Consider the following 17,567-nt stretch of genomic DNA (forward strand, 5'->3'; position numbering starts at 1 on the left):
GTCTTTCTCCAGGTGAGTTCTCTGCTGTCCCAACATGTGGGTAGCATGTTTCTTGTATATCTGAATATCTCTCCTTTACCTACAAAAGCCTAAATGAAAACTTAGGATTTTTTTTTTTTTTTTTTTTTTTGTCATGATCCATTTCCTTCAAAACTCTAAGATGTTACTGCATTATTTCCTGGGATTTAGTATTTTGTAAAAGTGTAAGGATACATTGTTTTTCTACATGCTTGTATAAGTCCTGCCCTCATGGAATTTATAGTCTAATGAGGAAGAAATGAATTATGTGTGATTAAGAGTGCCATATGGTGTGAATTTAATCTAATTTTTTATATTCTCTGCCATTTCATGAGATTTGAGAGGAAATGCAAGCACCTGGGCTCTCTCCATCATTGGGAAATGAAAGTCACCCAGTGACTTCTGCACCAAGGAAGAGAACAGTCTTTAGGAAGAAGAATTCACTCTCTCTTGGCTCCATTCAGGTCTAAGCCTGAGGGGTGAGTTCAGCCTAGACATTCTTCTGTTGGTTTTCACAACTCAACTGGCTGCAATGGTTATGGTCACTCCAGAGAGCTCAATGCCTCCTCAAGAGACACCACCTCCATAGCATGCAGAGACGTTCTTTTCCTTCTATATGCATGGGGTAACTGACCAAGGGCTGTTTGAGTCTCCATTCCTAAGAACTCTGAATTTGATTTGTTTTGGGATAAACCTGCCTGAAGCAGGAAATCTCAGCACTTCATTTCTTCTCAGTCCTTTAATCCCAATGCCAGGACTTTACTCCTAATACTTCATAAATCTGTAGTCACTGGAATATCTTCTCCCCACCTGCCAATAACTCCCTAAACACACATTTTTCATGGGGACTTTTTTTTTTTTAAGCTGAACTCTTTTGCCTTTTTTTTTTTTTTTTTAAAGGATACATCACAATACAGATTTGCCCAGGTAACTTACAGGTGTGGTTGATGAGGCTGAGATGTCTCTGACCCTGAGATTTCTCCATTGGAAAAGTTAAGCTTGTCACAGCAGAATAACTATGGTTGACAACCCATGATTGAGTATCTCAAAATACTAGTAGAGAGGACTTTGAAGGCTTCCAGTACAAAAAAATGATAAATGCCTGAGGTGATCCTCCTGCCCCGATGTGATCATTACCATTTTACACATGTATTCAAATGTCACACTGTACCCCATAAATATGTACAACTTATGTGTCAATTGAGAATTAAAAAATGTTTTTAACAAATCAAGCTTGTAGAAAAGGTATCTATCTCATGGTTTGCTGTGAGAATCAGATAAAATAATGCAAACGTGTTTTCACAGTGCCTGGCTCAAACAAAAAAACAAAAAAACAAAAAAACAAAAACAAAACACTAGCATTCTTCTTACTTCCTACTTTAAGACTGAACATAAAAATCATTTTAAAAATTGTTTGTAAAATCAAGTTGGATCTCTTGTTATGCTGCCAGAGAATCACTCTAAACTAAGTCAGGCGCCTCTCTTGATGCTTAAGGCTGTAGGCTGTTTAAATAGTTTACGAGCTCGGTTTATGCGTGTGCATAGAAGAGCTTTCTTTCCCTCTTTCTTTTTATTTCCACTTTAAGCGTCTGGCTCTCCTGATTCCATTGTCAAAGAGGCAGTTTTGGCTGTGTTATTGCACAGTAGGGTGATTGTAGATAGCAATTATGTACTGAGTATTTAAAAAGCTAGAAGGTATTATTCTGAATGTTTTCATCATAAAGAACTAATAAATGAGATGAACGTTTAACATGATTTAAACCTTCCTCGATGTGTACATGTATCAAACATTAATATGTACAACTTTCATGTTTTTATAGATCAGAAAAAGCAATTTTAATTTTTTTTTTTTTTAAACGAAAAGAGGCAGAGCCCATCAGAGAACTTGATCGCCTGCCAGGCCCGGTTTTTTCTCTGCTTGTCCTTTGTCAGGTCTTTGTTCCGCCCCTGGCTACACTCTCACAGAACCACTTAGTGGAGATTAAAAGGAGGGGACTGGGCGGCGGGGCGGGGCGGGGCCTCGGGGCGCTGGGCGCTGGCAGCCGCGCGCCGCGCTCGCTTGGGTCCACCTCGGGGGCTGCGCTGTCTTAAGTGGCAGCCGGGGGCGGCGGCACGCCCGGGAGCGGAGAGCCGGACAGCCGCACCGACGCCGCTCAGGACGTCAGCGGCGCGCGGCTGAGGCTTGGCACCGAGCCTAGCTGGGCAGCTGCGGACCACCGACAGACCCACGGACGGCGTCGGCGACCGAACGACAGAGGGAGGCGCGCGCGACGGGAGGGGACAGACCTCCGCAGACCTGCGGCCTCCCGCCGACAGCGCCATGGACGGCTCCGACAACGCAACCCTGCTCTTCGCCCCGTCCTCTCTGCTGCCGGACAACTACACTCTGTCGCCTAATGCCAGCAGCCCGAGCCCCGGCACGGACTTCCCCTTCGCTCCCGCCTCAAGCCCCGGCCCCAGCCCCAGCCCCGGGCTCAGTCTGGGGCCAAGTCCGAGCGTTAGCTTCAGCCCCGGCCCTACCCCAAGCCCGGAGCCCACGACCGGCAGCTTCGCGGGCGGCGCGGAGAGCCAGGGCCCTTCCCCGTTTCCCCGGCCTTGGGTCCCCCACGAGCCCCCGTTCTGGGACACGCCGCTGAACCACGGGCTGAATGTGTTCGTGGGCGCCGCCCTGTGCATCACCATGCTGGGCCTGGGCTGCACCGTGGACGTGAACCACTTCGGGGCGCACGTCCGCCGGCCCGTGGGCGCGCTGCTGGCCGCGCTCTGCCAGTTCGGCTTCTTGCCGTTGCTGGCCTTTCTGCTGGCCCTCGTCTTCAAGCTGGACGAGGTGGCTGCCGTGGCGGTGCTTCTGTGTGGATGCTGTCCCGGCGGAAATCTCTCCAATCTCATGTCCCTGCTGGTTGACGGCGACATGAACCTCAGGTAGGGTTCTGCTCCTTAGGCATCTTTCTCATCCCAGGCGGCCGCGTTCACGGCCAAGGGTTCAAAACGATGGAGAGAGGAAGTGGAGGCGGCTGGAAAGAGGCTTGGAGAAGGAAGGCAAAAAGGGGAGAAGATGTGGACCCCCGGGGTTTAGCAGTCGGGGTGGACGCGAAGCTGTTATGTGGCAATGGGGACGTTTTAGGGTCTAGACCTGGGATTTCACCTTCCACCTACAGCGCAGGCCCTTCAGCACTCTGACCGCCCTCCCTAAATGTGGGGCTGCCAGCACAGGTCTTTAGCCACTGGAAGACAAAGAGAAGGGGGAAGTCTGAAGCTAGGACTCGCCGGAAATGTAAAAGCAAATTAGGGCTATTGGCCCAATAAAGAAAGTAATCTCATATACAGTGCAACCTAATTGAGTTTAATCCAACAAGTAGCATCCAGCTGCTTTACCATGGCTAATAGTGCAGGGTACTTGGGAGGATTAAAAGGAAAAAAAAATGCTCCTTGTCCTCAAAAGCATCCATACTGGCTTATAAAGCCCAGAGCAACAGTCCTGACTTTTTGTTGTGGTTTCTACCTCTTGTTCATGATTCCTTTGGGCTTAGACATGCTACATTCTTTTGGCACTATTCTCCCATGCAGTGGGTTCTATCCAGACCTCAACCTAGAGAACTTGCTGTCCTACTCTTTCCCCTCTACCCAACATGTAAGAAACTGCTCTGCTCTGTGTGTGTGTGTGTGTGTGTGTGTCTCTAAGCCAATTTTGACTTCTGTTCATTCCCTTTTCTGCAGCATCATCATGACCATCTCCTCTACACTTCTGGCCCTGGTCTTGATGCCCCTCTGCCTGTGGATCTATAGCAGGGCTTGGATCAACACTCCTCTGGTGCAGTTACTACCCCTAGGGGCGGTGACCCTCACTCTTTGCAGCACACTCATTCCTATTGGGCTGGGAGTCTTCATTCGCTACAAATATAACCGTGTGGCTGACTATATTGTGAAGGTAAGATCCCTCTTCCCTGCTGTACTCACCTGGAGAGTTCTTGGTCTTGATGGGTGACTGAAATGATAGGAAGCTTGGGAAAGAAGGGAAAGGAAGAAAAGGACTTGGTGGGATTTGCATGGATAAACTTTTAAAGAAAAGTTTATGCCCAAAGATTATCTCCACCTTTTGGAGTTCTTGGAATGATATAGCTCAAATTAAGACATAAAAAATAGTATAAGAGATCTAGCAGTACTCATGGCGGGGGGAGTCAGGGGTGGGAGATGACAGTGTAATTAAATAGCAACATTTTCCACTAATCATACACTACTAAACTTCAAAACAGGTTAAATGAAATTACTTTAATATAATTTGTGCAGTATTTTTTAAAATTGCTATATTTTCAAAAGTGGAACTTTAATTCTGAGAAACCCTGTTGTAGGCTGCTTTAAAATATTAAGTTAAAAATAAGTTGATGTGGGCTGAGGTTGTGGCTCAGTGGTAGAGCGCTTGCCTAGCACACATGAGGCACTGGGTTCAATCCTCAGTACCACATAAAAATCAATAAAATAAAGGTATTGTTTCCATGTACAGCTTAAAATTTTTAAAAAGTTGACACAAGACTAAAATTGAAAAATTATATTGTGGCAATATAATACAATACGTAAAAATATTGGCCTTAAAGAACAAAATGAATTTGGGTCCTGGAAAATATAGACTATGTTGCCGTTACTAAATTTGGGTGTTTTTTGTCCCCATTGCATTATTTTATATGGTTTCTAAAGCTAGCGAAATGATTGGGGGATTGCTAGTATTTTGTGCAATATTGCCAATGATGCTTTATTTTTTAAAAACATGGTTTTATTCACAGCATTTCTGATCATTGGAGAAAAATTAAATATTTGTAAATTAAACTTTTTTTGAATACTCAAAAGTAGTAAAAAAACAAGTAAACCATGAATAGGATGTTCATTGTTGGAAGTTAGTAAGATAAAATGTATTATTACTATAAAATACGGAGACAAATTCCTTCAAATGAAAAGAGCCATTTCAATGTTTCAATTATGTACATTTAAGAAGATGTAACCTTTTTTATTTTACTCATTGTTTTCTAATCTGATTATACAGTCCAACGTTTTATTAATATGAAAAATAGATGGTTCTTTTCTGTATATAAATCTATCCTTAAGTAAAAGAAATCCTTCTCCATAATAAACATGCATATGTGAATATAATACATATGTGTGAATTTGTGTATATATATTTATACATATTTGATATTACATATTCATAGGTGATCTAGAGATGCATTAAGAACTTATTAGGCTTAATCAGTACGCTAATGTTATCAATACAGTGGCATTTAGTATAAACTTTAGGAATTCTGCCCTGTGCAGTGGTGCATTCCTGAAATCTTGGCTATTCAGGAGGCTGAAGCAGGAGGATCACACAGTCAAAGCCAGCCTGGGCAAGTTAGAGAAGCCCTGTCTCAAAATAAGGGACAAAAAAAGGGCTGGAGATGTAGACCAGGGGAAAAGCACTCCTGCAAATAAAAAACAAAACAACAACAAAACTTTAGGAGTTCTAAGAGAAAGTACAAGCGAACCATTTATACATTAAAAACAGGAAAAATATATTTAAATAATAAATAATCCAGTAAGATTGGCTGACTTCCCTATTTAATTAGCATACTATTAAGACATGGTTTATATACTTGTTACATGTTTGCAAACATTTTAAAATGAGCATGGGATCTCAATCTCAATGCTTACCCAATGATTTAAAATAGTTTAAGGGAATTTGGGGGCCAATATTTTCAAAACGAAGAATCAGATCTCCTGTCAATGCTCTTACTGTGACACACTTTGAAAACTAATACAAGTTTTGATTTGTGAAGTTTGGTTTCTGCTAATTGTACATGTGTAATATGCACACCTTGTACACTAGTTATTTCAGCCTTCTGTAGAATTTTAAGGTAGAATTTTTAAACAACCTAGATAGATTTTAAATAAAAATTTAAAGAACATAAAGTATATGGCAATCCCAAAATATCAAAAGGGCTTCCTTCTAGATATCCAGAGAGCAGAGGTTAACAGTTAGCTTCTCTCCCTAGATGGTTATTTCTGCCTCCATAAGAGAAAACAAATTAACTAGAGTCTGAAGGGTAACTAAAGGAGGAATTTTAGGTTTTTACCATACTATTTACACAGCCTGTTTCACTTGAATGAGTGAAATGTACAGTCAGAACATTCAGATGGCATGTTTTATATAGTCAGTAGTACTATATCTAAAACATATCTATTACAATAATTATAGGCATCTATAATAATTATAAAGATCATTAGACTTACAGATGGGATGTTTCTCATGAACAAATGAGAAGGGAGTTACAAAATTGCAAAGGATTCCTGGCATCTTATATTTACATTTTGTCTTACATGATCTAAGAGTTGATCGCAGTTTCAATATTGTTAATAATCCTCTGTGATATATTTTAAAGATTTAAGATATCACAAAGTGAATTTTTGTTGTGAATATTAATAGCCTTTTATCTCATGTGTGAATGAGAATTAATTTCATATGGGAAACATGGAGTAAACATCACTTGTCCACTATATACCCCTCGTCAGTGGTGGGGTATAAGCCTCAATGTTAACGAATGTCTTCAAGAGCCACATACATAAATGCACATTCAGAGCAGTTAGAAAGGACAACAAAACAAAGTTATGTGATAGAGGCTGGGGAGCGGGGACATTCCGCTGGGAGAAGAGTTAGCCTTCCCTGAAAACTGGTTTAAAAACTTCGGAAGCACTATTTTTCAGACAGAGTAGACTGGTGTTAGGTTGCTCCTGCAAGCCTGTCCAAAGCAATGACCAGAGGATACAGAAGTCAAATTGTCACTCAACATGACAGGCCTCCAAATAATTAGAGCTATCCAACATGGATCTGAGGCCTCCGGAAGAGGTGAGGTATCCATCTTCAGATCTTATTTTGTGGGGGAGGTGGGACTAGTTGCATGTCTTTTTCTAAGAACTTCTGGCCTGAATTCCTCTTCAAAAATCTTATTGCTGATTGTGTATCCGTTTTCTATTACTAGGTTTCCCTGTGGTCTCTGCTAGTGACTCTGGTGGTCCTTTTCATAATGACTGGCACTATGTTAGGACCCGAACTGCTGGCAAGTATCCCTGCAGCTGTTTACGTCATAGCCATTTTTATGCCTTTGGCCGGGTATGCCTCAGGCTATGGCTTAGCTACTCTCTTCCATCTTCCACCCAACTGCAAAAGGACTGTGTGTCTGGAAACAGGCAGTCAGAATGTGCAGCTCTGTACTGCCATTCTAAAGCTGGCCTTTCCACCACGCTTTATAGGAAGCATGTACATGTTTCCCTTGCTTTATGCCCTCTTCCAGTCTGCAGAAGCAGGGATTTTTGTTTTAATATATAAAATGTATGGAAGTGAAATATTGCACAAGCGAGATCCTCTAGATGAAGATGAGGACACAGATATTTCTTATAAGAAACTGAAAGAAGAGGAAATGGCAGACACCTCCTATGGCACAGTGAAAGCTGATAATATAATAATGATGGAACCTACCCAGACTTCTCTCTAAATGTGAAGATACACAGGAGCTTCAGTTTTGCTGAAATATTACTTCATATTTATGGCCTGTGGTGTAGTACATATGGTTTATATAAAGGATAACAATTGGTTCACACTACATGTAACAGTTTTAAAACATTGTAAAGCTGCATTGGTGTATTAACCAAGTGTTTTAGTAAATTACAAATCAGTGCTGTAATATAACTTGCACCTGGTCAGCTAAAGTGACATCTTATTTGGTTAAACGTGCTTTTTGGGTTTCACCGTTACCAATTTCTATACTGCTTCACAGAAAACAAGGTTTGTAAATGTAGAATTTTGGTGCACTATTTTACATGAGTAAAAAACAAGCTATCTGTAAAGTATAATTAAGTTTAATGTAACTAAGACAAAAAAGTGTTTTGCTCAACTTATAAATACCTGACAATGTTGAATTTTGACCTGTACTCAGAAAAGTGCAAACCAGGTTAATGAAACAGTGAAATATAGTATTTTAATGTCAAACCAGTATCAACTCAGAGAAAACTACATTCATGTATTTGATTACTTGATCTGATATCTATTGGTAATGAAGCACCAACATTTTTATGCCAATAAGGCTTTTTCTTTCCAATTGGTCTTCTGCATTTATGTAAACATATTCCAGATCAATTTACCTTTGGAGGGATGGTTTTGTTAGTAGTTCTGCAAAACCTAACAAGTTTCCTATCTACCCTGGAGAAGAGCAAACTGGTACCTCCTGGTGACCATGGATGGGGGTGAGGGCACGTGCTCCAGGGGAGAAGACAATTAAACTAGATACAGATGTCCTAGAGTACTTCCTCGTACGTGCACCCAAAGGGCTCAGTGGGTAGATGTCTCCGGGAAGCTCTATGAAAATTAAACTATAATCCGAGATAATAGACCCAAAGAAGTTTTCAAACCTGGGCATTTTGCTATCATAGAGGCACCGCTTGGCCTCGTCTCCCTGGGCGGCACCGTCACCTGAAATCATCAGGGTATGAGGACCACCTGGTTCAGCTAATCCCAGTGATAGTTTTCTCTTGTTGGAATTCTCGCCTTGGCGTGTTCACTTACAAATCAGCACTTTGATCGCAAAGAAAGCCCTCTTTCGGGATCATCCAAAGGTGTAGACCTCGGCGTGTGGAGCAAGTCGGGGAGGGGCCCCATCCGCGGGAACGTGGGGACTGGACGCTGCGGCTGGAAGGGCACGGAGGGCGGCGCAACGCAGTGAGAGGCTGGGGGCCTCTCCCACCTCCGCCCGGCCGCCCCGGCGAGCCGCCTATTTAGGGCGCGGCTGCAGGCGGGAGCAGCTGGGCCGCGTTTATGGCTGCCTTGGGGGATGAGGTGCTGGATGCTTACATGTACCCGGCGTGCGCCCCCTACTCGTACCCTTACCCGGCGGCTTCCAAGGGCAGGGGCGCGGCGGGCGGGGATGGCTGGCGGCTCCGCGGCGGAGGCTGCCCTCCCGTCGCCGCCGCCTCAACCTCTTTCGCGGCAGGGGCGGCCTCGTCGTCCTTTCCCGGCTACGGGCAGCTGACGGCCGCCGAGTATTTCGACAGCTACCAGCGGGCGCAGCTCATGGCCCTCCTGTCGCAGGTGAGCCAGAGCATGCGCCCGCGCAGAACCACCAGCCGCGACGTGGCGGTGCAGGTGAATCCGCGCTGCGACGCCTCGGTGCAGTGCTCGCTGGGGCGGCGCACGCTGCTGCGCAGGCCCCGGGACCCCGGCCCTGCGGCCAGCCCCGGCTCCGAGGGCCCGGCGGGCGGCGACCCATCTTCCCCTCAGCCTACCCGCCGGGTCCCGGAGCAGGGCAGCCCCCAGAGCGGCGCCTTGCGGCCCGTGCGCTTTCCGCGCACCGTCGCGGTGTACTCGCCGGTGGTCTCCCGCCGCCTCACCGCTTTCCTGGAGGGGGCTGAAGCCGCGGTGGGCGAGCAGAGCCCCGAGGCAACCGAGGAAGAGCGAGAGCCATCATCCGCGAAGCCCCAAGGCCGGGAGGAGGGAGAGGTGTCGGCGAGGAAGGCGTCCCANCTCCCCCCCCCCCACACACACACACAAAAAAAAAACAAAACCAAACTCCACCCCATTATGAAATCTAGCTTTGCTGAGACCTCTTGCTGTCCCTTGTTAATGCCTGAGAGATCCTTAACCTGAGCCCTAAAGGGCTGGGCGCCTGGAAGGCATTTATAACCCAGGGTAAGTGTAAAAGCAGGAGAGGGCAAGGGGCCCTAAGGAGTTCTTTAGCCTTGTCCACAGTCATCTCAGGACTGTAGATTTTAGGGGGTGAGCTACCTGGAGGAGGGAATCAAGTGGGTTGTAGGTGAAACTGCATTAAACATTCCAAAGTGCCTACTAGGTTTAAAGGCCTTTAAAACTTGGTCATAACTGGTTTCTCATTGGGAGGGGAGAAGGAAAGCTTAAGAATAGGACAATACAAAGTGAACTGTGTGCTTACAGAGGAATAGCACTGCTCTATGAAGGAAACAACTTCATCTGGGGTGAACGCTTTCTTATTTTCAATCTTTAACTTTCAAAAAAATTTTTTTTTTGTATTGAGGATTGAACCAAGGGTCATTTTAACACTGAACTACATACCCTGAGACAGTCTCATTAAGTTTGTTTAGGGCCTAAGTTGCTAAGGCTGGGCTCAAATTTTTAAAATTGCAGTCCTTCCTCGGCCTCCTTGAGTCTGTAGGGACTACAGGTGTGTGCCATTATGCCTGACTCAACTGTGTGTGTTCCAAGATCAGACTTTATAGAGGAAAAAGCCTACTTAATTGCAGGGGCTGGGGATGTGGCTCAAGTAGTATCGCGCTGGCCTGGCATGCTCGAGGCACTGGGTTCGATCCTCAGCACTACGTAAAAATATATTGTGTCCACCTAAAACAACAATAAAAATGTATATATTATATATAATATACAAATTACATAATACATATAAAATTTATATATAATATATATTATATATAATATATATATAAAATTACAAGCTTCAGACAATTGACTTTTCCCTTGCCTGTTGGAAGAAAGATACCTTATTTGTTAAACAACCTTGTGAGCCAAACTAATCTGGTGTATAAGCTGTTTGGGGCCCATTCATTATTCGTTTGACTAAGCTGTTAGCTCACTTACTATATTGTGGAGGCTTAGCCAAACCCCATTCTACTTTCCTCTGTGATCTGGAATAAAATTGCCAGTTTTTAGTACCAAATAGATCTTTCTCAGTTTCAGAAATAAGGTAATTCAGATGTCATGTTGGTTAAACTCTGATATTCTGTTTAGTTCTTAGAACAGAAATATGGCTATTATCATTGCAAGGACTGCAACATCCGATGGGAGAGTGCGTATGTGTGGTGTGTACAGGGCACCAACAAGGTAAGGGACATCATTGTAAGTGGCACCTTCTCCCGGAAGTGTTGAGAGGCTTTTCCTTCAAGTTTATCCTCCATCTTATCACAGGTTTACTTCAAACAGTTTTGCAGAACTTGTCAGAAGTCTTACAACCCTTACCGAGTGGAAGATATCACCTGCCAAGTAAGTGTTTGCACTTTGTGTCCAAACTAGGTAGTGTTAGAGGCTTGTTAATATACCTTCTTGAATGTGTTTCCTAATGAAACTAGGCTCCCAGTGATTTTAGGTTTTGCAGGGCCTGGGCTTTAGCTTTCTTCTGTCCTTGCAAAACTTAGTAATGGTAGACTCTTTTGAACCTGTTACCTTACTTGCAGTATGGAAGAATGCTTGCCTTAAGTTCTACTCGGTAAGAGAAGGCAAACTGGAAAACAGAACAACTTTCTACTAGAGGTAGTAAATTACTGTTCTACCCAGATGCTAATTCTTAGTAAGCATATTCAAGCCAAGGTATTTAGTGTAAGCAGAGGAGTTCAGTTTGTCTTACCTGAGAGTTTAAACAGGGAGAAACTTCATGATAACCAAATTCACTGTACCATGGCACCACTATGGTGTCCTAACCCCATCATTTGCTGAGGGGTATAGACTGGGACAAAATTAGAGAATTATCAGGGACCTTGCTTAGCATGGTCAGGAAGTATTTGAATGGACTAGAAAACTCAAGCCCTTGGCGAGTTTTCAGGACTTACCTATATGTGCTTCTCTCTGGTTTTTCAGAGTTGTAAGAAAACTAGATGTTCCTGCCCAATAAGACTTCGCCACGTGGACCCCAAACGCCCCCATCGTCAAGACTTGTGCGGGAGATGCAAAGGCAAACGCCTGTCCTGCGACAGCACTTTCAGCTTCAAATATATCATTTAGTGAATGAAAAAAGTTCTTCTGAATGTGTGCTAATGGAGTTGGCATGTGAGCTTTTCTCAGGCTCCTTTCTACCTCTCCCTCCTCAAAATACTTCATGAAAGGCAGTGTATTTTGATGCAGCCTTCAAAATAAAGGTATTGCAAAAACAGTTCAACAATTGCATAAAAATCTGTCTCAATAAAGTTGGCAAGCTTGTCTCTTGCTACCAGTTTGGGCTTGTCACCTTAACTTTGTAAAACGTGTGGATGGCATATAGTGGGGCAGGCAGTTAGGTCCCAGGCACTTACTGTGGAGGGCTTTGTAGACATGAGATCTGCTTTGGTGTGTGGGACTGAAGCTTTTAAGAAAGTTAATTGAACTTCAAAAGCAATGCCTTCTAACCATTAAAATAAGCATTCTTTAGGGCAAGAGGAGGTTGAGGAGACTGGGAGGTAGCTCAAAGTGAGAACAATGGTGTGTGTGTGTGTGTGTGGCGGGGTGGGAGCTAAGTAATGAATTCAGCAGGTGGCCTTCAGGTGGTAACAAGCTTTTTAAGAAAGCAGTCTTCCTAAAGACTGACTCAAGCATTAGTTGTTTTTGAATTTCCCCTAGTTAGAATGGGGATCTAAACACTTAACTGCACCTGATAGCTTTCTTAAAGGATCTGTACAAGAACATGGAGGCCCACTGGCAGATCTCTCCTAGTTGTGCATGGCACTGAGCTTAGAGCTAGAGGTTCCTCTAATGAAACTGAAGCTGGGGCTGTTGGCCTAGTGATTACAGAAACTTCACAATTGGAACTAGGTGCTTCATTATGTCTCCTTCCAATGTGCTAAACATCCCATTTACATTAACCCTTATGACTTTGACTTCCACAACCCTTCTCAGGTAAATCTATTAATATCTTGGACACTGGTATATAACCAAAGGAATTAAAAGCCTAAGGTTAGTTTGAGGTCACCCTAGAACCCTTTTATCAAGGGGAAAGGCCCACCTGCATCCATCCATATAGATGCTTGAGTTGAGCTCTAGGCCTGTTCCTACTAAAGTACTACTTGATGAAGTTTCCATTGAGCCTCCTGGTTGGTGTTGATGGAATTTAAGCATGTATCACTGCTTCAGCCAGCCCTATGCTGAGTACTGAAAGCAAGCCAGATGGAGCATACATCCTCATGGAGTTTACCCTATGGGGGTAAATGTCCATTTTTAACAAATGCAAAAAGAAGGTTCTGACATATGATAAAGCTTCAGTTAAGTGCCTGTAATAGGGATCTGATGTAGGTGAGGGAAGGCTTGTATAAAGGATCAATGCTTCTGCTGAACTGAAGCCTAGTTGGTCAGAAGAGGAGATGCCTTTCATGCTAGGGCAGCATGTGCAAAGAAAACCCAAAAGAGGCCATAGTGGCAGAATATTCTAGGGGATGTGATAGTAAATACAATTATCAGGACCAGACTAGGAGGGCTTTTCAGGCTCTGTTCAAGAGGACTGTCCTTGTCTAATTATTAGGAGTAATCGAGTATAAAGTTTTTAAGATATAATAGGAATAGTGGGACCTGATACTTAAATCATGCCAGATGCACAGAAGATACATGTCAACAAGGAGACTTGAAGAAACCAGACAGTGATGGTGGGGTTGAGATGTGAATAAGAACCCTCTAGGTGTGGGTTAGGTGGTATGCTTTTATTTGTTCTGTTACTATTGATCTGGTTGGGGATAGGTACAGGGACAGGAAATTCACTTTGACTCCTATGCATGCAAGAGGTATATATATAATAGGTGCTCAAAAACCCTTTGCTGAATGAAGGAGTAATCTACCTGCAACAAGTCCTAAGACAAATTTGCTGGCTAATTAGAGGGGTAGTCAAGTCATTCTTTATGTTTAATTCTGTCACTAATTTTCCTAACAGGGTAACAACCTTATTTTATAGTCAAAAGCAAGGTTGGTCTGTTTTACTTAGGGTTAACTGGCGTTTGCTTGCGGAATAAAATGACAAACTTCCATTGTGATGACAACACTTAGCAATGACAAGGCATTGCACACCAATAGCTTATGCACACCATCCCCAACTTACCAGATGTGAATGGGTTTTAATCCAGATCAACAGGTTAGAGGGAAATACTCCAGGATGTTTATCTCTGGGTATTGAGAAAAGTGATTGCAGTTTTTGTTTTTCCTACATTTTTCTGGGGTAACCATGGATTACTTTGAAAATTATAAAAAAGTAAAAGAAGCTATTTTGATTCCAATACTTTCTTTTCTTTCATTTAGGTTCTGCTGGTGTGGTATAGGAGCAATCATCATTCATAGACCTCGAGGGGATCTTACCTGGCTCTGTCTTTTCCAAGAAATCATGCAATGATTTCCTCAGTTCAGGGTAGGTTGTGGGTAGTAACCACACCCTCTATTTTACATCACTGAAAGTAGAAAATATTTTCTAAATTGTGTAATAGTCCTTGGCTTTCTATCTTGAAAATAGCATGAAGAAACTGCCAGATCTCATTTTGCTGTTGTGTATAAACTGTTTAAAACTGATAAACTTAATCGACAAAGGGTTGTAGGTAGCAAAAACTGGGCTCTAAGTGGAATAAAGTAGGGAGAAAAAATTACATACTTGATATATTCTGTCAATAGATGCAACTCCAGGTTCTGAGAATGAGAAGGAAGCACAGGTTTGAGGAAAATCCAATTCAAAAAGATAATTGTAACGAATTTGTTTACATCGTGATTTCTGCAAATGTATTTGATTTTATTACATTATTACTAGATTAGTGACAGAAGTAAATTTGAAAAGCAAACTTTATCTGTTCCAAAGTTTTGATCTGGGCAGTTTACTTTTTTCCCTCTTTTTTAAAAAGGAAAATTACACTTGCGAATTATGCAGATAACATTTGGAAAGTTTTTTCAAAGTAATTTTCTTTTTTTTTGAGAGAGTGGGGGAGAGAGAGAGAGAATTTTAATATTTATTTTTTAGTTATCGGCAGACACAACATCTTTGTTTGTATGTGGTGCTGAGGCTCGAACCAGGGCCGCACGCATGCCAGGCGAGCGCGCTACCGCTTGAGCCACATCCCCAAAGTAATTTTCAAAGTAAAAATGATGCACACTATCGTCGTTCATGCTTTCTCAAAATACCACACAAACCAACAGCTACAATGTTTTTTATTTTTAACAAAAAGAATGTAAGGAGGGCGAGAAAAATAGGGGAGAGTTAAGATAGGATATAAAGTGTGATGTGTCTCTGGACACCCCCCTCTCTGCCTGCCCCAACACCCGAAGTTATTAAATAATTTAAAGGACACCATTTACAGTACCAGAACACCATTAAAATAATTGTTTTTATCAGGGTCAAAAAATACAGTGATTATGAATGTGCCGTGACCAGTTATGGAATTTTACAGGAAACAACTAGAGTCAGCAGTCCAACGGCGTGCACAGTGCCTTCAATTAATGCACTTGAGCATAATTACATTTCTGGCAGGGTCCACACCCCCAAGAAAAGGCAAAGCTAAGCATTTCATTTCTACATTCCAAACTCTGAAGTAGTCAGAGCCCAGTTTAAAAGAATAGTCACAGTGGATAAGAGATGCATATAAAAAATACAAGGTGTTCCTTTCAAATCAGAGGAGTTGTGGGACTACATTCATTTCTTTTACAAAATGCTATTTAAAAAAGGACAGAGAATCCAGTTCGTGTTATGCTACAGACTTAGTAAGTATATTGCGTGTTTTGGTAGTCTTCAGGCTGCCTTTCATCTCCCCTCTAGCCCCAGGTTCCTTTAGCACGACACATGTGAGTCCTGAATAAACATAAAAATGCATTTGCATCTCTTTGCAGACTTCAGAGCCTGCAGACCATATATTCCCCCATCAATGACCAAAGTTTTTCCTCTAGCTTTGTACACCTATTCTTGTATAACAGTGCATGGCACGAATGTACAAGAAAATATTGGGTTTAGTCTATACAGTTTCTAGAATAATTATGGAGTAAAATAAGTTAACTTTTCTAATGAGAATAGCTGACGGGCAGCATACATCTTTATTTTACATTTTAAAGTCTCTGCAGGCATCTACTTTGGTTAGTTATCAACAATTGTAACATAAGCACTGATCAGAGAACTGAGCAGCATTCCAATAACGTTAACAGATATATTATTTCTTTTTGAAATACTGGGAGAGCCCAGTTTTAAAATATTATTAAAATGTTCTAACATTTACACACTATGAAGAGTTAGATCTAATAAAATAAAATTTCTTCAAAAATAATCTTGCAGTGCTCTTTTAGGCATGCTCTGAGACGTTATCACCAGACATCCACACCTTGAAAATATGACTATCACGTATCCATACATCCCAACTCACACACACATAATTCTTTACACAGACCAAAAAACAAAACACCCCAAACCCTTATCCCATAAATTGAGGGGAAAAAAAAAAATCAATGGTTTTTGCAAATAAGTCTATATATCGGTCTGGATGTTCGTGTTGGGTGATTAAGCATCAGTTGTAGGTGATGTTGATGGCTGCAAGAAATCCAAGCAGCTTTGCAGGTCTTCGGCTAAAATGAACCAGCCTTGATTTCAGCCTCATTTCACCTGCTTTCTGATGTCTCAGTATTAGAGGCCATTATTGCAAACATTCTTGGAATTCTTTTCTTTCTCCAGAAAGCAATGTATTTGTATGCATCACTTTTAGCCCTTTTCTTTTCACATAGGTTAAATAATTTAAAAAATTCCTTCTTCATACAGTTACTGTGGGAGGTATTGGCAGCTGTTAGATTTTCTTGTCCTTCAGATACAGTTTGACATTAGTTACATTACAATTGTAGATGCTGCCAGGAAAGTTATCAGTGAATCACAAGGGTTCATAAAAGGTGCTTGGTTAATATTCTTAATCATCAGTTTAGTTTCTCTCCAAAATGTTTGAAGTTTCTCAGAATCCAGTGCTCACCATATTTCCAATGGGTTTGGCCTGTGCTAGAAGTTGGTATGACTGCACCATGCGTAGAGACTCTCTTATCTCCAGATTAAGCTCCATCAATTTGTAGTTGGCTTCTGACATGTCCAGGTTGGAGCCTATAACTGCAAAGCTGCCCGTTTGACCCAGCGTCTGGTGATGAAAATAGATGTGTAACAGCGTCTGCACAGGGTCATCCTCACAGCTGCCGAAAATGTCATTGGGCCAGAGAGATCTGAAAACATATATTCTTTTTAAATTCTGAGGTGCAAACAATTGTTAGTTAAGATTAACTACATTTTAAGTTAACTGATATATCACAACAAAACTTCCTGGTGAATAACACGAAGCCTGTTTTGTGTGTCCATAGTACCAGGAACTGAATCCAGGCATGCTCTACTACTGGGCCATATCCCCACTCCCCCACCCAACCGCCCTTTTTTTGTTGGGTACTGGGGTTTGAATCCTGGGGTACTTAACCACTGAGTCACATCCCCAGCTTTTGTATTTTATTTCGACACAGGGTCTCACTAAGTTGCTGAGGCTGGCTTCTAACTGTGATCTTCCTTAGCCTCCCGAGTTGCTGAGATTACAGGTATGTACTACCAAGCCCGATGCCCAGCCCAGTGACCTGTTTTTAATTGTTTGAGCAAATATATTACTCAAAGTACCACCTGAGAGTGAAAAAAATCTGAAATTGGTATCATTTCAGTGATAACTACTGAAAATAAACGTGGATTTTTCCCTTCACAAAGACATGCTATTGAAATATCAAACCGAGAACCAAAACCTAAACTTTATAAATTTCCAGTCCAGTTACATAATGGCATCTTTAT

At 42.3% G+C, this 17,567-nt stretch overlaps 3 protein-coding genes across 12 annotated transcripts in view; 2 read left to right on the top strand and 1 right to left on the bottom strand.

The window, feature by feature from the left end:
• The first annotated feature begins 2,066 nt into the window (after positions 1-2,066).
• Positions 2,067-7,729, top strand: Slc10a4 (solute carrier family 10 member 4). The gene is made up of 3 exons (XM_015481815.2): positions 2,067-2,940; positions 3,736-3,946; positions 7,023-7,729. Exons 1-3 carry the CDS (start codon positions 2,339-2,341, stop codon positions 7,533-7,535), a joined length of 1,326 nt encoding a protein of 441 aa, XP_015337301.1. The 5' UTR covers positions 2,067-2,338; the 3' UTR covers positions 7,536-7,729.
• A 555-nt stretch (positions 7,730-8,284) lies between these two features.
• Positions 8,285-12,489, top strand: Zar1 (zygote arrest 1). The gene is given in 4 exon segments (XM_015481816.2): positions 8,285-9,760; positions 10,808-10,900; positions 10,985-11,059; positions 11,651-12,489. Coding segments are annotated over 4 exon segments (1,221 nt in total). The 5' UTR covers positions 8,285-8,851; the 3' UTR covers positions 11,795-12,489.
• Positions 12,490-14,918: 2,429 nt separating this feature from the next.
• Positions 14,919-17,567, bottom strand: part of Fryl (FRY like transcription coactivator) — a 234,906-nt gene continuing 232,257 nt past the window's right edge. For all 10 annotated transcript variants that reach the window (XM_048784445.1, XM_048784446.1, XM_048784439.1 and 7 more), the window contains one exon: positions 14,919-16,966. In XM_048784445.1, the coding sequence (XP_048640402.1) occupies positions 16,708-16,966 (259 nt within the window). In that variant the 3' untranslated portion in view covers positions 14,919-16,707. The remainder of the gene's footprint in view (positions 16,967-17,567) is intronic.

The sequence above is a fragment of the Marmota marmota genome, unplaced genomic scaffold (assembly GCF_001458135.2).
Source record: "Marmota marmota marmota unplaced genomic scaffold, marMar, whole genome shotgun sequence".
Classification (NCBI taxonomy): domain Eukaryota; kingdom Metazoa; phylum Chordata; class Mammalia; order Rodentia; family Sciuridae; genus Marmota; species Marmota marmota.